General features: G+C 68.6%; 4 protein-coding genes across 8 annotated transcripts; 2 read left to right on the forward strand and 2 right to left on the reverse strand.

Annotated features, from left to right (window-relative positions):
- Positions 1–3,199: 3,199 nt before the first annotated feature.
- On the reverse strand, positions 3,200–4,074 carry LOC137155877 (DNA-directed RNA polymerases I, II, and III subunit RPABC5-like). The gene is made up of 3 exons (XM_067552330.1): positions 4,018–4,074; positions 3,761–3,863; positions 3,200–3,562 (listed from the first exon to the last, which is right to left on the reverse strand). The coding sequence occupies exons 2-3, from the start codon at positions 3,853–3,855 to the stop codon at positions 3,454–3,456; spliced, it is 204 nt and encodes a 67-aa protein (XP_067408431.1). The 5' UTR covers positions 3,856–3,863; positions 4,018–4,074; the 3' UTR covers positions 3,200–3,453.
- A 343-nt stretch (positions 4,075–4,417) lies between these two features.
- LOC137155836 (tetraspanin-4-like) lies at positions 4,418–8,035 on the forward strand. The gene is made up of 8 exons (XM_067552277.1): positions 4,418–4,533; positions 5,159–5,236; positions 5,415–5,606; positions 5,845–5,919; positions 6,178–6,279; positions 6,390–6,518; positions 7,108–7,191; positions 7,589–8,035. Exons 2-8 carry the CDS (start codon positions 5,168–5,170, stop codon positions 7,655–7,657), a joined length of 720 nt encoding a protein of 239 aa, XP_067408378.1. The 5' UTR covers positions 4,418–4,533; positions 5,159–5,167; the 3' UTR covers positions 7,658–8,035.
- Positions 8,036–8,307: 272 nt separating this feature from the next.
- Positions 8,308–11,218, reverse strand: AKT1S1 (AKT1 substrate 1). Of its 4 annotated transcripts, XM_067552255.1 has the most exons (5): positions 11,001–11,123; positions 10,012–10,483; positions 9,508–9,585; positions 9,142–9,290; positions 8,562–8,952 (listed from the first exon to the last, which is right to left on the reverse strand). In XM_067552255.1, exons 2-5 carry the CDS (start codon positions 10,475–10,477, stop codon positions 8,809–8,811), a joined length of 837 nt encoding a protein of 278 aa, XP_067408356.1. In that variant the 5' UTR covers positions 10,478–10,483; positions 11,001–11,123; the 3' UTR covers positions 8,562–8,808. The 4 variants fall into 4 exon arrangements, with proteins under 4 accessions (XP_067408355.1, XP_067408354.1, XP_067408353.1 ...); XM_067552254.1 differs by lacking the exons at positions 9,142–9,290; positions 11,001–11,123 and adding an exon at positions 11,187–11,218 and having other exon boundaries at positions 8,308–8,952; XM_067552253.1 differs by lacking the exon at positions 9,142–9,290 and having other exon boundaries at positions 8,308–8,952; positions 11,115–11,162.
- Positions 11,219–11,310: 92 nt separating this feature from the next.
- On the forward strand, positions 11,311–18,756 carry TBC1D17 (TBC1 domain family member 17). Of its 2 annotated transcripts, none has more exons than XM_067552157.1 (17): positions 11,311–11,416; positions 11,617–11,715; positions 12,013–12,087; positions 12,159–12,264; positions 12,528–12,738; positions 13,102–13,213; positions 13,458–13,619; positions 13,985–14,116; positions 14,326–14,429; positions 14,595–14,689; positions 15,878–15,994; positions 16,154–16,254; positions 16,452–16,551; positions 16,890–16,987; positions 17,213–17,329; positions 17,518–17,604; positions 17,795–18,756. In XM_067552157.1, the coding sequence occupies exons 1-17, from the start codon at positions 11,396–11,398 to the stop codon at positions 17,999–18,001; spliced, it is 1,944 nt and encodes a 647-aa protein (XP_067408258.1). In that variant the 5' UTR covers positions 11,311–11,395; the 3' UTR covers positions 18,002–18,756. The 2 variants fall into 2 exon arrangements, with proteins under 2 accessions (XP_067408258.1, XP_067408259.1); XM_067552158.1 differs by having other exon boundaries at positions 13,988–14,116.
- The last annotated feature ends 454 nt before the right edge of the window (positions 18,757–19,210 follow it).

Here is a 19,210-nt window from a genome sequence, read left to right on the forward strand (position 1 = left end):
TACCCCCCCCCTCCCCGGCTGACACATCGTGAGTGTTTCATAACTTATGTTTTTATATGGTTACATTCATGAGAAAATAAAGAGATGAAACTGGCCCCCCGGCCGCTCGTGTGGGGGCCCAAACCGGCCCCCGGCTTCCTCTGGGGCGTGGGGGCCCCCCAAACTGGCCCCCGGCTTCCTCTGTGGAGGGGGGGACACCTAAAACTGGCTCCTGCTGCTCTGTACCTGAAAAACCAGCCTGGGGGTGATACCCCGACTCTGGCTGTGCCCCCCACCTGTCCTGTTCTGGTTGGGGAGGGGGGATGCCACTGCCAGGCTGGTAGCTGGGGGGGGGGGTTGCCTGCCCAGCCTACCCTTCCTGGGGCAGCTGCCTCCACGAGGGTGATGGTAGGCCAGGCCGTGCCAGGGCCAGAGGCCGGGAGTCCGGCCTGCTCCGTGCTGCGGGAACCCCGGGGTCCTGGCTCCTGCCCCCTTAACTCCACCCCTACCCTGCGAACTGGCAGCCAGCGGGGGAGGGGTACCGCTGGGGTCTCGGCCCCCCCTTAGCGCTGGTCTCCCGTGCCCTGGAAGTGGGCTGTTGCCCGAGCAGGGAAGGGGGCAAATTTGGGGTCTTTGGAGCAGAGGCTTCCTGGGCACAAACCTGCCTCCCAACATGGCCCCCCCCCTCTGCCCCTCAGCTAGGCAAACACGCATGGGTGGGCACTGCCCTTAGCCGGGTGCCCCCAGTGTGTCCCTCCCCTGTACCCCGTACCTGCCCTGGCCTGGTGCAACAGGGGCCCTCATCTCAGTGGGGGGGTGGGTCTGGGGAGCATCCCCCTTACAGCCCAGGACCCTCACAGCGCAAGAGATTTTGTGTGTGTGTGAGGGGAGGGAACAAACTCCTCCCCCCCAGCCCATCAGGTCTCTCCACCCTACAGAAACAGCCATGGGGCTGGGCCCCCGAGGCCTCCTTGCAGTGCTCACTGAGCCCCGCAGCTCAGGCACCCCCAAGAATCAGCTGGGCCCGTGGGGAGCCTCTGCCGACTCCCACCAAAACACATTCAAAATCCAGGGGGCGGGGAGGAGCGAGCTGGGGGCGGCAGCCCGGCGGGTTTCAGGTGGGAGTCGTGCGTCCCGGGAATCCTGCCGCTGCAGTTTTTAGGGGCCCCTGCCAGGGTGGGTCTCCGGGGGCTGCCCCACGCTGAGGAGTTGGCACAGGCCTGAAGGCTGGTCTGCTCTGCTCCCGGGACCTGCAAAGCCCGCCTGGGAATTCATTCCCCTTGAACCCAGGGCCAGCTGGAGGCACCCCAGCCAAGCCTGTGCACCCAGCTTTGTCTGCCTTCCCCCCCCCCCCTTCCTCCCTCCGCCTAGGGCCCCACAGCTGCCCTGGGGGGCAGGGGGAGGTGGATGGGCCGGGGCTCCCAGCATCTCACTCTGCCCCTTTAATTGTCCTTGTGGCTCTTCTCTGACCCTCCCCATCCACCACCAGCCTCCTGGATTAACAGGCCCCGTGATCCAGCCGCACTCGCCCCGGGGCGGACTGCAGAGAGAACCTGACCCTGCTCCTCCATACGCCCGTCAGTGCAGCCCAGTGTCCGTCTGGGAACCCGGCTGCGGCCGATTGTCCGCTGCGAGTCCCGTGGCTGCCCCTGCGCCCCCCCAGCGCGTCTCCTAGCCTGGCCGTGCAGCCGGCGTGCGCTGTGCCCCGACACGGGCAGTGAGAGCTGGCGGGTTTTCAGGCCCAGCGCCTGCTGAGCTGGATGACGCTGGCCCCTGCTCTGGGTTACCAGCCATGCCCCGACGGCTGCTGCGGGGTTGTCTGCAGCTCACTGATACAACTGGTAACTAGCGCAGGGCCACCAATGGCTCCCTGCTGGTAACGCGCCCGCTGGGATGGGTCCGTTTGCGATTAAGGTGTGAGATGTCTCAGCTGGCTTTAAGCCAGTTAACGTGGGCCATTTAATTTTATTGTGGGTGTGTTTTTAACCACACTGGTGTGATACCACCTCACGTGCATCAAAAGTACCAATGTGGTGCGGTGGGTGATTTTTTATAAACCAGTGTTGAGTGGTATTAATGATGTCACCTTCCTTTAATGATTAATCCAGTCCCACGTCAGCCCTTCTGTTATCTTGCCTGGGATCAACGTCAGGCTAGAATTAGCTGGGTCCTGCCCTTTACCCTTTTAAAATATTGGCACCACCTTAGCTGTCTTCCAATCTTCCGGCCCTTCCCCAGTGCTCCAAGACTTACTGAAAAATCAACATTCATGGTCTAGCAAGCCTCTCGGCCAGCTCTTCTAAAGCTCTTGGATGGACGTTATCTGGACCTGCTGTTGTTAAAATATTTAACTTCAGCAGCAGTTGCTTAGCAGCATCCTGAGGTACTAGTGGTACAGAAAGAGTGTTATAATATGACTCCAGTTTTCCCTCAAATACAGACCAGAAATATTGAATAATTCTGCCTTTTCTGCATTATTATTGCTAATTTAACATTTTCATCTAGCGCTGGACACAATACCCACTGTCAAGGCTTCTTTTTGTTCCTAATATACTTAAAATAACTCCGCCTTCGTGTCCTTAAGTCTGCTGGCCATAGATTTACCTGGCCTCCTTTTCCTTCCCTTATCAATTTTCTACAATTCCTAACTGCTGAGTATGAATCATTAGCAATGTTGCCTTTCTTCCCTTTGTTATACTTCTTTGTAGCTGCCTTCACTTCCTCTTTAAGTCAGGCGGGTTTATTTTTTAAACCAGTGCTGCCTCCTTTCTGGCTCCTGCCTTTCTGGCTCTTAAATCATCACCCATCAGCCTTCACATTTTTCTTTTTAAAACTTTCCTCCCAGCTGATTCGCTCCAGACTTGTTTGCCGCATTGTGAAATCAGCCCCGTTAAAGCACCAGCTCTCACGGGGCTGGACTTGGCTGGCATGTTATCCCCCACGGCTGCTGCCTTCCGTGACCCCCCCTGCCGCCTGCTCTGCTGAGACGACCTTGCCCCCAGCAGCCCCCCCCGCGCGGGCAGGTGACACTTTGTGGAGTGAGGCGATCCCCACGTTTAGTTTTTAACAGCAGGGCCCAAGGTTGCCCCCACCTCTGGAGCGATGCTGGGGATTCCGCCTGCCGTGTTCGGTGGGGGGCCCCCTCCCCTGCAAGGACACACTTGGGTTTTAGATTCCCCCCCCCCCCCCCCCGTGGATGCAGGATGGAGCTGGGGGGTGGCTGGGAAGGGAAAGGGGCGCTCCGCGCAGGGAGGGGCTGGAATGACAGGACGCAGGCATCTCTTGCTCAGGGTTTATTGCACGGAGGCTGGGCGCGGGGGGGGGCACCTGCTTCCCCGGGCCCGCCCCCCACTAAAGCATCAGGTTAAGTAAAGTGCAGCGAGCGCCAGGCCCTGCTGGGGCGGCAGCAGAGGAGGTGGGGGGGGTCCCTGCCCGGCCCCCACCCCCCGCATGGAGGGGGGATGGTGGGGGCCGCTATTTCTCCAGCGGGGCGTAGTTCAGCAGCTTCTCGATCAGATCCACGTGGGAGAGCAGCATCCGCCGGCAGCAGTAGCGCTTCAACCCCAGCGCGTCCAGCGCGTCGCTGCAGGCAGAGGGGGGGCGTTAGAAAGTGGGGGGGGCGGGTCAGGAGTGGGGGGCACCGGCCGGGCGGGGGGGGGCAGGGCTGGGCTAGCAGGGGGGCGGGGGTGAGGGGCACCGGCCGGGCGGGGGGTGGGGGTCGGGAGTGGTGGGGGCACCGGCCGGGCAGGGGTCGGGAGTTATGGGGGGGCGCCCCCCTTACCCCTCCGTGTACTCCGCCTGCAGCAGGCCCAGGTACGCCTCCCACTTGTTCCCGACCACTTTGCCGCAGGTGAAGCACCGCACCGGGATGATCATCCTGGAGCCTGGGGGGGGTGAACACAGAGAGCTGGGACCGGGGGGGCAGGCCCCGGAGCGCGCCCCCCCCCCAGCCCCACACATCCCCGAGCGCCTTGCCCGCCCCTGCACCGCTGGGCAGCCGCGAGGGTCCCGGTTCCACCACGTGCCGCGGACACTCACCCCGCGCAGCGCCCGGCCTAGCGAACTCTGGCTGCAGCTTCTTGTTTATGTAGGGTCGCCGCCGGGCGCTAGGGGGCAGCAGGGGCCGGCGGGGGGCGGGGCCACCAGATTTCAGCCTCGCCCCCTCCCCTTTCCCTCCGCCCGCCCTCCGAAGAGACCCGGCCCCCTGCGTGCACGGTTATGGGGCGGGCTTGGGGGGCGCAGGCGGGAGGGGTCTGAACCCGGACACTAGTCCACCCCCCAACTGGAACCGAATCGCCCCTGAGCCCCCCCCAGCCAGTCACCCCCGATTCCCCCTCCCTCCATAGACCCCCCCCAGACCCCTCCCCCTCCTACTCCCTCCCCTCCCATTTCCTCCACCCCCCGCCGTGCCTGGAATCCCCCCATCCCCCCCCCCCCCCAGCGCCGAGCGAGCAGCAGCCGTGGTTTAGGGGGTTCCAGCGCCGCCCCGCACCCCAGATCCGGACCCCCCCGCCCCGTCTGCCCCCCCCCGCCCCGAGCCGCCCGGGGGCCCAGGTGAGGGGCGGCGCGGAGCGGGACGGGGGGGGGGGGGCTGGGAACAACAAAGTCTCCATTTGCTCCCCCAGGGAGGTGGGGGAGGGGATATTCCGGGACAGACTCGGGCCCGCCCCGCTCGCCGGACTCACTGTCCCCCCCCCATATAATCCCCCCACGCTGGGGCGCCGCCCCCTGGATCCAGTCCCTCTGGGAAAGGAAAAGGGGAACCCAGAGCCCCCCCCCCGGGCTCCAGGCCCCTGGGACTGACAAGTCCCTTCTGCTCAGACCCCCCCAGGAGTAGGGACAGGAATTCGGGGGGGGGGCTGGGGGGGCCAGGAAATGATGGGGCCAAAGGGGGCCGGGACTGGCCCCTGCCCCGGGGTCGGGGGCCAGCCGCGAGTCTCATGGGAAACAAGCAATGGGGGTGGGGGGAGCCCGGGACGGGGCTGGCGGGGGGCTGTGGGGCACCGGCAGGGCTGGGGGGGGCTGTGGATCGGGAGTGTGGGGCACCGGTTCCCTTCTCGTGGGGGGGGGGAACTGGGGGCATTTCTCCAGCAGCAAAGAGCCCAGCCGAGGCTGCGTGTGGGTGGGGGATCCCACAGAGGCACTGCCCCCCCCCACCGGGCTCCGCTGTCCCCCCCAGCTCGTGGCCATGGGCCCGAACCAGCACTGCCTCCTCTGCCTCAAAGCCGCGCTCTTCGTCTTCAACCTCATCTTCTGGGTGAGTCTCTCCTGCTGCTGCCCCCTGCCCCCAGCTGGGGGGCTGCTGGGTGGAGGGCTGTGGGGCACTGAGTGTGGGGCTGTGGCTGGTGTTCCCTGGTCCCCGTCCCCAGCTGGGGGGCTGTGGGGTGTGGGGCGCTGGCTGTGGGGCGTGCCTCCTGACCCCCGTCCCCCCCCAGCTGGGGGGCTGTGGGGCGCTGGGCGTGGGGCTGTGGCTCTCTCTCTCGCAGGGCCGCTTCTCGGCGCTCTCCCTGTCCTTCCCGTCGCTGGGGGTCGCCGGGCTGGTCATGGCGGCCGGAGCCGTGGTCATGGCCGTGGGCTTCGTGGGCTGCCTGGGCGCGGCCACAGAGCAGCGCTGCCTCCTGCTGACGGTAGGGGGGCAGGCCGGGGGCGCCGGGTGGGGGGGCAGCCTGGGGGGAGATACGGAGAGGGAGGGGGTGGCATGGGGGAGGTGGGGAGAGTTGGGAGCCAGTGGGGGGCTGCCTGCAGGGAGGGGCAGGAGGGGAGGGGTGGGGGGCAGGCTGGGACCCCCACTTTGCTGGGTGGGGGGGGCGGGGAGGAGGCTCCGTCTGGCTGTCCTGGGGGCTCTGATCCATCTCCCCCCCCCAGTTCTTCGTGGCTCTCGCTACCATCGTCCTGCTGGAGCTGAGCGGGGCCCTGGCCTTCTACGCCTGCCGGCAGCAGGTAAGGGGATGCACCCCCCCCACGGAGCCCCTCCCCCACTCCATCCCCCCCCCCCCCCCAACGGAGCCCCGTCCCCCTCCATGGACCTCCCAGATCTCCCCCCATTTCATGCCTCCCATAAACTCCCCTCCCCTACGGAGCCGTCTGCCAACCCCCCCTTCGCCCCCGGGATCCCCCCCCCAGCTCCCTCCGCCCACGCTGCCCCCCCCAGCTAGCCCCCTGCCCGCCCCCCCCCAGCCGACACGCTCTCCGTCTCAGTTTGACAGACACGCTCAGGACGACCTGAAGTCGGGGTTGCGGCGCTATGGGGCCCCTGGGGAGCCAGCGCTGACCCAGGCCTGGGACACGGTGCAGACCGAGGTGAGCCCCCCCACCTCCCCCTCCGGCCCTGCAGGGAACTGACCCACGGGGCCTGGCAGAGCCGGGACACCCCCCTCCCCCCCCCGTGTCTGACGTTTGCCTCCCCCCAGTTCCGGTGCTGTGGGGTCCAGAACTACACAGACTGGTTCGAGGTGCGCAACGTGACGGGGCTGCCGCCCTCCTGCTGCCTGGAGCACGGCGCCCCCTGCACCGGCCACGGGGCCGCCTGGTGGAAGGAGGTGAGTGTCATCCCCCCCCGTTACCCAGACCCCCCCCAAAACCCATCTCCTGGGGGGAAACCCAGACACTCCCACCCCATCTTCCACAGCTCCGTGCGTAATGCCCTGGGAGAGGGGGGCCAGCCGGTCGCTATGGCTGGGGAGGAGTGGGGCTAGCAGCAGTGGGGCCTGCACCGGAGCCCCTGGCGTCAGAGGCCGGAGCTCAACCCGTCCTGTCACGTGCAGCACCCGGCGCTGCCCGTGGGACAGGAACATCCCGCCTGGCCAGGCAGCCGCGCTGCGGCCGATCCCACGCTGAACGGGGGCTGCCACAGCGGCTCAGGGGGTCAGGCCACGTTAGCGCGGGTGGGACGCAGGCTGGGGAGGGGGAGATCATCGCACAGGGGCCAGGCCGGGACACCCGGGAGAGTCCGAGGGGGCGCGGGAGCCCCGGGCAGGAGTCTGGGCCGGGGGCTGCTCCAATGCGGTCGGTCCCCGCGACCATCTGGCAAGGCAAGAGGTGTGTGTGTGGGGGGGGGATCTGTGGGGCAGACTCGAGTCTCAGGTGACCCCTCCAGCCCCCTTTTTCTGTCATTCTCCCCTTCCCCAGCCCTGCTACCAGAAGGTGAAGTCATGGGTGGGAGAAAACGTCTGGGCCATGGGCGTCTTTGCGGCCTGCATTGCTGTCGTCCAGGTGAGGCGGGCCCAGGCTGGAGGGGCCCGTGGGTCTGCTCAGGGGGGGGGGGGGGGGTCAGAAAAGCTGGGTTAGGACACCAGTGCCGCATGGGGGGCGGCCCCGCTGCCGGCCAAGGAGCACTGAAGGAGCCCGGCGGGTTCTGTGGGGAGCGGAGTCGGCTGCGGGGGCGACGCTGGAGCCTGGGGGGTCCCGTGCGGGTGGAGAAGGGGGCAGTGCCGGCTGGGAGGGGCTGGTCCGCAGCCCCCTGCGCTGGGATCTCCCCCCCCCCCAGCCGGGCCCTTGGTAAATCACCTGGGTCTGTTCACGCCTGGCCCTGCCCCCAGGCCCGAGGGTCGCCGTTCCTGGGCCTCTCAGCCTGGCAGGGCCCCCCCCTCACCCCTTCTCTCTCCCCCAGGTCCTGGGCCTCGTCTCGTCCCTGCTCATGTACTGCCAGGTGCTGAAGGTGGAGAAATACTATAGCTGAGGGGGGGGGCTGGAGTCTGCCCCCCCCAGCCAAGACAGCTGCTCCATCGCCAGGACAACCCCTCAGACTCCCTGCACCCCCACCCCTGGCCCCCCACCAGCACCGGAGTGAGGGGAGGACCCCTCCTGTTGTGGAGTGACCTGCCCTCCCCCACTCCCTAACCGCGGGGGGGGGGTCACCTCCTGCAACAAGCCACTGAGCCCCCTCCCGCTAAGGGCCCCCCCCCCACCTCAGAGCCTCTGGCAGGTGGTTGCACTGGCTGGTGCAGCCCTGAGGAGCCCCCCCCTCTCCTCCCAAGCCTGTTTGGTGGGGGGCACCCCCCCCTTCTGCTCTTGTGTATTTCCCCCCCCCAACCACAATAAACAGTTCTGGGGCCAGCCTCTGTGTCCGGCTCTGCCTGGGAAGGAGGCGCCATGGGGCACTGGGAGCATCCTGGGAAGCAGACACCCCCCCCCCCCACCACCTCCTGGGTGTCCCCCCAACTCAGAGACAGCAAGGGGTGGAGCTGGTAAAAGTTGGCATGTTTATTGGCCAATGGAGGCTGAAGGGGCGGGGCTCCCCGCGCCCTGACCCACCAATCATCTTTGGACAAAAATAAAGGGGCGGAGCCAGGGCCCCTGAGCATCTGGTACAAAAGGGGATGGGGGGGGGCAGAGGCGCTAAACCAGGGAGCTGGTGTTGAACCCCTGGGAGGTCTGGGGGAAGCCCCCCCACACTCAGGGTGTCTGTTCAGGGAGGGGGTAGAATTCTCTGCTTGAGGCTGACAGCTGAGGCCCCTGGGGGGGGCCTGAACCCCCCCCCCCAGGGCAAACAGCTGATGTGCAAACAGAGCCTTACAAAACATCTCTAAGACACTTGGGGGGGGAAGCAGCATCCCCTGTAGTGTGGAGGGCACGCAGGGGGGGGCTCCCCTTCAGCCCACGGCTGTAGTGCTGGGGGGAATCAGAGGGGCTCCCCCCCAAGTCTGCTACTGGGGGGGTGGAGTGTAGGGGGGAACAGGGTCCCCCCTCTGTCCCCCCCCCCCTGTAGTGTCACCGCAGCCCTGCTCTCAGGGGGTGTAGTGTCCAAGGGGCGGCACTGCTGGGGCCCCCAGGGGATGCTGGGGGGCACCCGAGCTGCGCTGCTGGATCCCCTCCCCCGGGGGGGGGTGGTCAGTATTTCCGCTGCAGTTTCTGGAGGTCCCCGGTGTTGAGGCGGGGGCGGGGCAGGTCCCCGAACATTTCGGTGCCGTCGGTGCCACGCAGGGCCAGCGCCCGCATGCTGGCCGCGATCTTCTCCAGGTCGGGGGACGAGTGCTGGGGGGAGGGGAGGAATTAGTACCCGGGGGGGGGGGGCGGGGGGCACGGCCCTGGCTGCACACACTCCCCCACACCCTTCCCCCCTGGGGCCAGAGCCTCCCCCCCACCCGACAGACTCCACCCATCCCCCCCCCCCAACTCCAATCAGGGCCGATGAACCCCAGCCCGGCTCCGGGGCCCCCCCACCTTGGCGTTGTCCTCCTCGGACGAGCGCGGCTCGGGCCCCGGCTCCCGGAAGGCCCAGATGGGCACAGAGACAGGCAGCGACTTGGCGTACTGGTGGGGGGGGAGGGCGGGGGGCAGCTGGCCGGGGGCCTCCTCATTCAGGCTGCCATCTGGGGGAGGGGAGAGGGTTAGAGGGGGTCCCCAGCTGCTCCCTCCCCCAGCACCCCTACCTGCCCCCTTTCCCCACCCTCACCAGCAAATACCCCTCACGCTCTCCTCCCCCCCACATCTGCCCTCTCCCCGGCCACCCCGTTTTGCCCTCCCAGCCCAGCCGCCAGGCCCGGCCCCCAGGGCAAGGAGGGGCGAGATGGGAGACCCCCAGCCTACCATCCGTGCTCTCAGGGTCCGAATCGCAGAAGGCTTCGTAGTCCTGGCTGGGGGAGTCCTCGTCCATCACGAACAGACCTGGGGAGCCGCAGAAGGGCCCGTGAGGAGCCGCGGCCTCTCTGGGGTGGGTGGGTGGGGCACAAGGGCCGGTTATACAGGGACCCCTCGCCCGGTGCCAAGACAGGACCCCTCTGGGGGGGGGGGGGTAAGAGGAGCCAGTTATCTGGGGACCCCTCAGCCAACGTGGAGACAGCCCTTCCGGGTGGGGGTGCAGGGGCCAGTTCTTCTATGGGGACCCCTCACTCAGTGCCAAGATGCGGCCCCTCTGGGGTGGGGTATATGGAGACCACTCATCAGGTGTGGAGACGCGGCCCCTCCGGGGTGTGGCATGGGAGCTGGTTATAGGGAGACTGCTCACCCGGTGCCGAGATGCGGCCACTCTGGGGTGGGGCGGGGGGACCTGTTATACCAGGACCCGTCACCCCATCAGGGGCCCAGACCCACCTGTGGTGTCGCTGGGCAGTTGCTGCTTCCCCGGAGCCTCCATCTCCCTGGGTGCCAGCACGCTTGTCTTCTCCTCCTCCTCCTCCTCCTCCTCCACTGGCCCCCGCCCCCCCATGGCCTCAGCTGGGGCTCCCTGGGCACCCTCCGTCCGGTGGGGGCTGGCAGGCGGCTCCTGGGGGGGGCAGCTGCGGGAGTAGGGGTTGGGGGAGGGCCGGGGGGCAGCTGGGGGCCGGGGGGCGTAGGTGAAGGCCGTGGTCTTGTGCACCACGGTGATGTCCTCCAGGTAGCGCTGGGTGGCGTCGCCCAGCGCCCCGCACCCGTGCTGGGCATAGCCGTAGCCCCCCGGCTGCGGGGCCCGGTAGGCCGTGAGCAGAACCACCTCGTTTCCCGTCTGGCGCCGGTACCGCTCGGCCGCCGCGATCAGCGCCGCCCAGCTCTCCTTGTGGTTGTCCGCCATGCCCGTCATGCCGGCCTGCGGGAGACAGCGGGTCAGCGCCCGGACGCCGGGGTTCCTGGCCCCGCCGTGGGAGGGGAGCAGGGGCTAGCGGTTAGAGCAGCGGGCTGGGAGCCAGGATGCCTGGGCTCTCTCCAGGGCAGCACGGGGAGATACGGGGAGGGGGGAAGAAGGGGTGGCAGAGCCCGGACGCCTGGGTTCCGTCCCGGGTGGGGGGGGGGAGGAGGACAGAGCCCGGACGCCTGGGTTCCCTTCTGAGGGTGGGTGTGTGTGTGTGGGGGGGAGTGCAGATCCCGGACGCCTGGGTTCCCTTCTGAGGGGGTGTGTGTGTGTGGGGAGGGGGGCAGAGCCCGGACGCCTGGGTTCCCTTCTGTGGGGTGGGGGGGGGGCGCAGATCCCGGACGCCTGGGTTCCCTTCTGTGGGGTGTGGGGGGGGGGCGCCGCAGAGCCCGGACGCCTGGGTTCCCTTCTGGGTGTGTGTGAGTGTGGGGGGGGAGCAGAGCCCGGACGCCTGGGTTCCCAAGGGCCCCGTTACCTGCCCCCGCGGCCCCGCCGCCCTCTCCCTGTCTGTCCGTCCGTCCGTCCGTCCCACCCCCCGAGTCGCCGCGCGGCCCACGGCGGCGTCACTCTCTGACCCTTCCCCTCTCACCCGCTTTATGACCCCTCTCCAGCTCCGACCCCCCCCGCGCCCCGCACACACACACGGCGCCGCCCCACTCACGTGGCGCCTGCGCTCACGGCCCCGCCCCGCACAAAGATGGCGCCTCCTCCCCTCCCCCTCCCTGCCCCGCACAAAGATGGCACCGCCCCTTCGTTTCTCCGGAGTTCCGCCCCGCGGGGAAGATGGCGGCTCCCCGCGAAGGGGCGGGGCGTGGCCGGGGGGGGAAGTGACGTGTTGTTGTTTCCGGAAGTGGTGGCCTGGGCAGGAGGATGGAGGCAGAGGGCTGCAGGGTGAAGAGGGGCTGGGGGGCACCGGGAGGGGGCTGGGCTGTGGGGGAGGGGCCGGGACTTGGCAGGGGAGGGGGCCGGGGGGGACAGGATCGGACGGGGGAGGGGAGTTGGGCTGGGGGGAGGAGCCCCCTGCTGCCCCTCGCGCGGGGGGGGGGGGGCACCTGCCCTGCTTGACCCCCCCAACTTCCCCTCCCCCCCAGGTGGCCTTCGAGAAGGACGGCGTCTTCCTGCACACCAGCGCCAGGCGCCCCCCGGAGCACGGCTCGCTGCTGCCCGGCGTCATCCGCATCGTGGAGCAGGTAGAGGGGGCGGCGGGGGGCGCTGGGGGGGCCTTGGGCAGGGAGTGGGGGGCGCTGGGGGGGCAGGGGGTCGGGGGTGGGGGGCCCTGGGGAGGCAGGGGGCCCCGGGTCGGGAGTTGGGGGCACCGGTAGAGCTGGGGGGCAGGGGGCCACGGGTCGGGAGTGTGGGGCGCTGGGGGGGCAGGGGTCCGTGGGTCGGGAGCAGGGGGCACTGGCAGAGCTGGGGGGGCAGGGGGCCACGGGCCGGGAGTGGGGGGCACCGGCAGGACTCTCTCTCACTGCACCCCCCGCCCGCAGGGCTCAGACACTCTGCTGCAGTGGACGCCCGTGGAGGACGCTGGCGATGCCCCCCAGATGGTTTTCTCCAAGAAGGTGAGCGGCCCCCGCCCTGCCCCCTCCCAGCCCCCCCCCCTTGCCCCTCTAACGCTCCGTCTGCCCGGCAGGAGCCCCTGGCTGGCGCGGCCGAGGAGGAGATCTTCGATCCCGGCTACGAGCCGGACTGGGCCGTGATCAGCACCGTGAGGACCCGGCCTCGTGAGGAGCCCCTGGGTAACGGCGCTGGGGGTGCTGCCGGGGGAACACTTGGGGGGGGGTCCCGGGGCGGGGGAGGAGGTTTGTGGGGTGCAGACTGGCTGGCAGGGGGCAGCAGAGGCCCGTGGGGGTTGGGGCGGCGTTGGTGGGGGCCATGCTGGGGGAGCCCTGGGAGGGTTGGTGATGCAGCTAGGCGGTGTAGGGGGCCCAGTGGGTGGGTCACAGAGGGGCAGCAGCGGGGAGCAGGTCAGGTGCCCTGACCCACCCCCTTCGCCCCACAGCCCCCGTTCCCCAGCCCAGCCCCCGGGCGTCGTGGGCCTTCGCACTCAGCCTCTCGGAGCTGCAGTCCATCCGCAGGAGCAAGCCAGGGCTGGGCTGGTCGTACCTGATCTTCATCAGCCGGGACGGCAGGTCCCTGCCCGCCCTGCACTTCCACCGCGGCGGCACCAAGGCCCTGCTGCGAGCCCTCTGCAAGTACCTCATCCTGGCCATGTGAGCGGGGGCACCGCCGGGGGGAGCTCTCGGAGGGGGAGGGGAGGCGCATTGCTGCTGAGGGCAGCTCGCAGCCAGGGACGCGGGGGCTGGGCACCACCGTAGGGAGCTCACAGCTGGGAACGTTGGGGGGGGGCAGGGCACTGCTGGGGGAAGCTCGCAGGGCGGGGAGTGGCAGGGCATTGCCATGGGAATGCTGGCAGTAGGGGGTGGGGCCCAGGTAGGGCAGCTGGTTGCATGGGGTTGGGTTTCCCCAGGGCGCACTGGGTGAGGGGATCCCTGGCGGATGGGGAGTGGGGGGGAATTAGCGGGGCTGACATAACTGAGGGTGCCGACACTGCTCTCTGACCCCCTCCCCGGCAGCTCCCCCAAGGATTCGCGGCTCTACCTGGTCTACAGCCACGACTCGTACGCGCTGTCACACGCCTTCGACGAGCTGCAGCTGTTTGACGAGAACTCCTCCAACCTGGTGTCGGTGAGTTCCCCAGGCCCTGATAGGGCCCCCTTGCTACCCTCCAGCAGCCACGGTTGGGCCCTGCCCCAGCTCTCCCCATGGCCTGGCAACCGGAGCCACTCAACTCAGCTGCGAGTCCGCACCCCACTCGTGACACAAGTGGGAGGGATGGGAAGAGGTGGTACGGTCGGGAGTGGGGGCTGGGAGCCAGGACTCCTGGGTTCTTTCCCCGCCCCTAGGGATGACTTCCCTCCCCTTCCCCCAGCGTTTTCTGCAGGACCCCTACGCTGCCACCTTCGGGGGCTTCTCCAAAGTTACCAACTTCTTCCGCGGGGCCCTGCACCACGAGGACGGCGCCCCCCAGAGGCCCTTGGGCGAAGCAGCCACCAGCCTGGAGGATGAACCGGGCTTCGAGGTCATCACCTGCGTGAGTGTCCCCGGCCGCTCAGGCTGTGCTGCGGAGGCACCCGCCAGTCAGGCCTCTCGCTGGGACAGGCTGGGGCTAGTTGGGGGCAGAGCCAGAGCCAGCCCCATGGGCGGCTCCCCAGGGTGGAGCTTGGGTGGCAGGGGGCGGGGCTGGCCATGTGGATGGCTGGGGGTGGAGAATAGGAGGTGGGGCTGGCCATGTGGGCGGAGCATGGGTGGCAGGGGGTGGGGCTGGCCATGTGGGCGGAGCATGGGTGGCTGGGGGTGGGGCTGGCCATGTGGGCGGAGCATGGGTGGCTGGGGGCGGGGCTGGTGTGGGCTGGGGGTGTCTCTCCCACCCTACCCATGGCTCCCTCCCACCCGCAGCAGGTCCAGCTGGGGCCGCGGCCGGCCGTGCGCCGGGAGGCCCCGGTGACGGAGCAGGAGTGGGCGCAGCACCTGGACCCCGAGGGGCGCGTCACCCGCCTGGACGAGCTGAAGAGGAGGATCTTCGCGGGGGTGAGGGGCTGGGGCCTTGGGAAAGGTGGTGCCGAGGGGCCTCTAGGGAGGGCTGGGCTGGGGGAGGGGAGGGGCTGGGGGCTCCGTGGGGGAAAGCGGGTGGGGCCTGTCCAAGAGGCTCAGCATCAGTCCCTGGAGGTCCCAGGATTCTCTGTGCCCTGGGGGCCGTGGGGCCGCCCCCAGGGTCTCACCGCAGCCCCCTTCCCCAGGGCCTGAGCCCCCCGCTCCGCAAGGAGGCCTGGAAGTTCCTGCTGGGCTACTACAGCTGGGAGAGCAGCAGCGAGGAGAACCGGGCCCGGGCCCACTGCAAAACGTGAGTGTCCCCACCGGGCTGCGGGTCGGGAGTGGGGGCACTGGCAGAGCCGTGGGGGGGCAGAGCTGGCAGGGGGCTGTGGGTCGGGAGTGGGGGCACTGGCAGAGCCGTGGGGGGGGAGGCTGGGAGTCGTGCTCCCCTCACCCTCTGCTCCCCTGGCCCCAGGGACGAGTATTTCCGCATGAAGCTGCAGTGGAAGTCGGTCAGCGAGGATCAAGAACAGCGGAACTCCCTGCTGCGTGGCTACCGCAGCCTCATCGGTCAGTGGGGCCCCCTGGCCTGCCCCATAGCCCCTCCCAGCCCCATCAGTCAGTGGGACTCCCCATGCCCTCCCAGCCTACCCCATAGCTTCCCACAGCCCCACTGATCATTCAAGATCCCTCTGCAACCCTCCCCTAGGGGTCTCCCCAGGCTTGGCAATGTCCCTGTGACTCCCCCCATGCTCTGAGCGCCCATAGTCCCCCAGGATTTCCTTCCCCGGCCCCCTATGTTAGCCCAGCCTGGCCAGTAACACGCCTGCACCTGCTGTCACGGGCCTGTGGGGTCAGGCTAAGCCCCAGGTCGGGAACAGCCCCAGGTGGCTCCCGTCAGTGCCCCCGTCAGTGCCAGGAGAGCTGCTGGCCTCCCACAGTGATTGTGCCCTGGAACCCCTGGGCGCAGCCGGTCCGGACTCCAGCGCATCCCCGGCTGGGTCCCGGGGAGTCCTCCACCCCCACAGGGCCAGGCCCCCCCTTGCACCTCCCTGTAACCAGCCCCCAGCCACCCCCCAGTCCTCTGTCTCCTTCCCAGGCTAGGCAGCCCCCCCACCTCCATCTTAACCTTGGAGGGTCAGACTCCGCCTGGAGCTGGGCGCTAGCCCCTTTCGTCGGTGGAGCCGGCTCAGAGGCCAGGGGTCCGTGTAGACAGTGAAGCAGCTATGGCTGCAGTTTCGTGCCAGGCCCCCCATGGCCAGGCCCCCCTCCTCTAGGGCAGCAGCGTCTGGCTCAGGTACACGCCTCTCCCCCTTGGCGTCGGTTTGCCTCGGCCCCGCGCCCAGCCCTGCATCTGCCAACGCTATAAAGGGCTTGTCGAAATCTGGACCTGCCAGAACCGGGCCCTGGACTAGAGCCTCCTGCGGCGCACCCAGGGCTGCCTGGCACGGCTCGCTCCGGACCCCTCCTCTGGCTTCCCCTTCCTACGTGACGCAGCGCCGGGGCGGCTATGGAGCTGACGTGAGGCCCAACCTCCGCCAGTAGCCGCCATCCCGAGGAAGGGCAGCCCGGGGCCGTGTTCGCCTGGGAGCCGGGCAACGTGCAGAGGGAAACCGAGGCACGTCCGGCATTCATAAAAGCGTTGCAGGAAAGTCCTGCTTCGTCAAACCCCACAGCGCCCCCCGCCCCCGAGCTCCCCTGCCCCTTAGCGCGCCCCCCAGCCTGCCTAACCCCCCACTCCCCACGGGTGCGTTGCAGAGCGGGACGTGAGCCGCACCGACCGCAGCAACAAGTTCTACCAGGGCAGCGAGAACCCGGCGCTGGTCCTGCTCCACGACGTGCTCCTGACGTACTGCATGTACAACTTCGACCTGGGTGAGCGCGGCGCGGGGGGCGGCAAGGAGAGATGGGTGTCGAGAACCTATTGCAAACTCACCCTGGGTAGATGGGGGCACTGGGGGGCCTGGGGGAGGGGCTGGGGCCAGGGCCCTGCCCCCCCGGGGTGCCCAGCCTGTAACCCCGTTGCCCCCGCAGGCTACGTGCAGGGCATGAGCGACCTGCTCTCCCCCGTGCTCTACGTCACCCAGAACGAAGTCGACGCCTTCTGGTGCTTCGCCGGCTTCATGGAGCTGGTGGTGAGTGGGGGGGGGGGCGCGATGGGGGAGTCCCTGAGTGGGGGGGTTGGGAGGCTGGGCTGCCTGGAACCCCCTCCGCCGGTCCCTGCTGCTCCCCCCGGGTGCTGGGCGTGGGGCAGGCAGTGCTGGGGGGGCAGCACAGTGTGGGGGGGGCCAGGCGCCGGGCGGGGCTGCCCTGACCCCTCGTCTCCCCCCAGCACCACAACTTCGAGGAGAGCCAGGAGAGCATGAAACGGCAGCTGGGGCAGCTGGGCCTGTTCCTGCGGCTGCTGGACCCGCCGCTCTGCGACTTCCTGGGTAACCGCCCCCCCGGTAACCCCCCTTCCCCACTGGGTAACCCCCCCGGGCCCCTGCCGGTAACCGCCCCCTCCCTCCCAGAGTCGCCCGGTAACCGCCCCTTCCCTACCCAGGTAACCCCCCCTGGGTAACCGCCCCTTCCCCTGGCTGGGTAACCGCCCCCACCCAAGCCCCCGGCTGGGGAACCTGCCTGCCAAAGCCTCTCACTTGGGGATCCCTGGGGCCTGATGGGAGCCAGACCCCCCCCCCCGGGAAACAGCTCCCTCCAACCAGCTCCCTCTGCACCTAGACTGGGTGGGGCCGACCCCCCTCACTGACCCCCCCCCCTTGTCCCCCAGACTCGAAGGAATCCGGCTCCCTGTGCTTCTGCTTCCGCTGGCTCCTGATCTGGTTCAAGCGGGAATTCGCCTTCACCGAAGTGCTGCAGCTCTGGGAGGTGGGGGGGCTGTGTGTGTTGGGGGGTGCCGGGGGGGCTGTGTGTGTTGGGGGGTGCCGGGGGGGCCGTGTGGCAAGGGATCCAGGTAGGGGATGTTCAGAGGGTGACCCCTGGATACATAGAGGTGGGGGGCGAGGAGCCGGGGCTCAGTGGGTACTGGGGGGTCCTTGCGAGACCGTCTCGCAGGGAGGCCCCCCCCGGTGCTGACCTGCCCCCCCCCTCCAGGTGCTGTGGACGGGGCTGCCCTGTCCCAGCTTCCACCTGCTGGTGGCCTGCGGGATCCTGGACTCGGAGCGCGAGACCCTGATGACCTCGGGCTTCGGCTTCAACGAGATCCTCAAGGTGAGACCCCCCCTGGGCCCCCCCCCGCCTGCCCAGGGCCCCCCGACATCTCAGTCCTGTGTTCTCCAGGCATGACCTTAATACTCCTAATAGTAACACACTGGAGCTGTGGGGTCCTGGGGCAGGACTGGGGAGCCCCAGCACTACCCTAATGTACCTAATAAATGTGCCCCCCCCCCCCCCCCCAGCACATCAACGAGCTGACGATGAAGATGAGTGTGGAGGAGACACTGTGCCGGGCCGAGGCGCTGTACAGACAGCTGGCAGCCAGCCCGGTGAGTGCCCCCTGCGCCCCCGCCCCTCCAGCCTGGTGACTGCCCCTGCGCCCCCAACACCCCCCCCCCCCCCCCCCGTGACCCCTGCCATCCCCATGTCCCAGTCCCTGCACCGGGGCCGGATGGGATCTGGCACCCCCTAGAGGGAAGGGCCCTGCCCCTGCGCCTGCTGACGTTGCTTTCCCCACAGGAGCTGCCACGCAACGTGCAGGAGCTGCTGGGGCTGGGGGGGGATGCGGGGGGCAGCCCCAGCAGTGACACGGCCACCCCCCCCCAGTCCCTCTCGCCCGGCCAGGCCCCGGAGCTGGAGATGCCGGGCAGCGTCTTGCCCCCCCAGCCCGACAGCAGCATCGAGATCCTGCCCCCCGAGGAGACCCCCGCGGCGCAGAGCCCCTGAGCCGCCCACGGCGCCCGCCTCTTCACATTAGCACTTTAACCGGGGGGCGCGGGGCGCAGAGCAGTTCTAGCGCACCCTTCCCCCCGCTGCAGATCCTTCTCTGGGTCAGCGGGGTCATGCTTCCCCCCCCACCAGCGGGCCCCCGACCCATTCAGCGCCCCCAGCCCCCACCTGCTGCCCCTTCCCCTTCCTCAGCGGTGTGGGGCTGGGCTGCTGGGTCGGCTCTGGGGGCCCGGACTCCTGGGTTCTCTCCCTGGCTCTGGGAGGGGAAGGGGGGGAGTGCTTCAAACATTATCACCACACTAACCTTGGCCATCCCCCCCACTTTCAGGGGGGCTGGGCTTCACCCCCTGCCCCCTATGGGGCACCCAGCTGGGGCAGTGGCAGCTGGGGTGGAACCTGTGTTCTCCTGGGCTGTGGGGGGGGGGGGGGCACCTTGCTGGACCCAGCTGCCTGTAGGTAATCCAGCAGTGAAAGGGGGGCACCGGGATTCCTGAGTTCTCCCCCCGCACCCCCGGCAGCTGGTCATCCACGCCCCAGCGCCCCCCATTTCTACCATGCCTCTTGCTGCCTTCTGTACTGTGCAGAAACTGGGGGGGTCACTGCTGCCCCCCAGTCAGTGACACCCCCTGATAACAGACCTGAGAAACTGACTCAACTGTCTTGGGGGGCTGGAATGCTGCCCCTGGGGGGGTGACCCTGCTGCCCGCCCCCCCCACTTCCTTTGTATCACACATTAAAAAGTGTTCACCAAATCTACTTGGGTGTTTCCTAATGTGGGGGTGGGGAGCCCGGACTCCTGGGTTCTCTCTCTGGGTCTGGGAGGGGGGGGAAGGGCTGGTGGATTAGAATGGGGTGGGGGGCTGGGAGCCCTGCCCCCCCCCCCACTCCCCTCTGAGCTGTTTCTGAAATCAGCTAATACGGAGTTGTCAGTATCTGCCCGGGGGGGGGTCAGCGCGTGTCAGCGGAGGAGGGGGGGTGGGTGAGGGGGGCTGGGGGGACCCCCAGGAGCTTCCCTGCGAGGAGGCGCTGGCCCCATCCCATGAAGGGGCGGGGGCTGCTCAGACCCACCCCCCCTCTGCCCTAGCCACAGCCCCATTTCCTGCTGCCCCAGGGAGCTGGGGGTCCCTGGCTGGGGCAGGAGGGGTGTCTGCATGAAGAGGGGTTGGGGGCAGACTCCTGGGTTCCGGAATTCCCCAGGTGGGGGCC

The sequence above is a fragment of the Emydura macquarii genome, unplaced genomic scaffold, assembly GCF_026122565.2.
Source record: "Emydura macquarii macquarii isolate MOO-44397 ecotype Brisbane River unplaced genomic scaffold, CSIRO-AGI_Emac_v2 contig_1386, whole genome shotgun sequence".
NCBI lineage: Eukaryota > Metazoa > Chordata > Testudines > Chelidae > Emydura > Emydura macquarii.

Excerpts from the sequence above, each read along its gene's own strand:
- LOC137155877 (XM_067552330.1), bottom strand. The coding sequence starts at position 3,855 with ATGATCATCCCGGTGCGGTGCTTCACCTGCGGCAAAGTGGTCGGGAAC. Across the intron at positions 3,563-3,760 it reads CAGGCGGAGTACACGGAGGG|CGACGCGCTGGACGCGCTGG; the intron begins GTAAGGGGGGCG and ends CTCTGCCTGCAG.
- LOC137155836 (XM_067552277.1), top strand. The coding sequence starts at position 5,168 with ATGGGCCCGAACCAGCACTGCCTCCTCTGCCTCAAAGCCGCGCTCTTC. Across the intron at positions 5,237-5,414 it reads TCTTCAACCTCATCTTCTGG|CTGGGGGGCTGTGGGGCGCT; the intron begins GTGAGTCTCTCC and ends GTCCCCCCCCAG. Across the intron at positions 6,280-6,389 it reads GGGACACGGTGCAGACCGAG|TTCCGGTGCTGTGGGGTCCA; the intron begins GTGAGCCCCCCC and ends GCCTCCCCCCAG.
- AKT1S1 (XM_067552254.1), bottom strand. The coding sequence starts at position 10,477 with ATGACGGGCATGGCGGACAACCACAAGGAGAGCTGGGCGGCGCTGATC. Across the intron at positions 9,586-10,011 it reads ACTGCCCAGCGACACCACAG|GTCTGTTCGTGATGGACGAG; the intron begins GTGGGTCTGGGC and ends GCGGCTCCCCAG. Across the intron at positions 8,953-9,507 it reads GGACCCTGAGAGCACGGATG|CACTCGTCCCCCGACCTGGA; the intron begins GTAGGCTGGGGG and ends CCCTCCCCCCAG.
- TBC1D17 (XM_067552157.1), top strand. The coding sequence starts at position 11,396 with ATGGAGGCAGAGGGCTGCAGG. Across the intron at positions 14,690-15,877 it reads TGGCTACCGCAGCCTCATCG|AGCGGGACGTGAGCCGCACC; the intron begins GTCAGTGGGGCC and ends GGTGCGTTGCAG. Across the intron at positions 16,988-17,212 it reads AAGTGCTGCAGCTCTGGGAG|GTGCTGTGGACGGGGCTGCC; the intron begins GTGGGGGGGCTG and ends CCCCCCCTCCAG.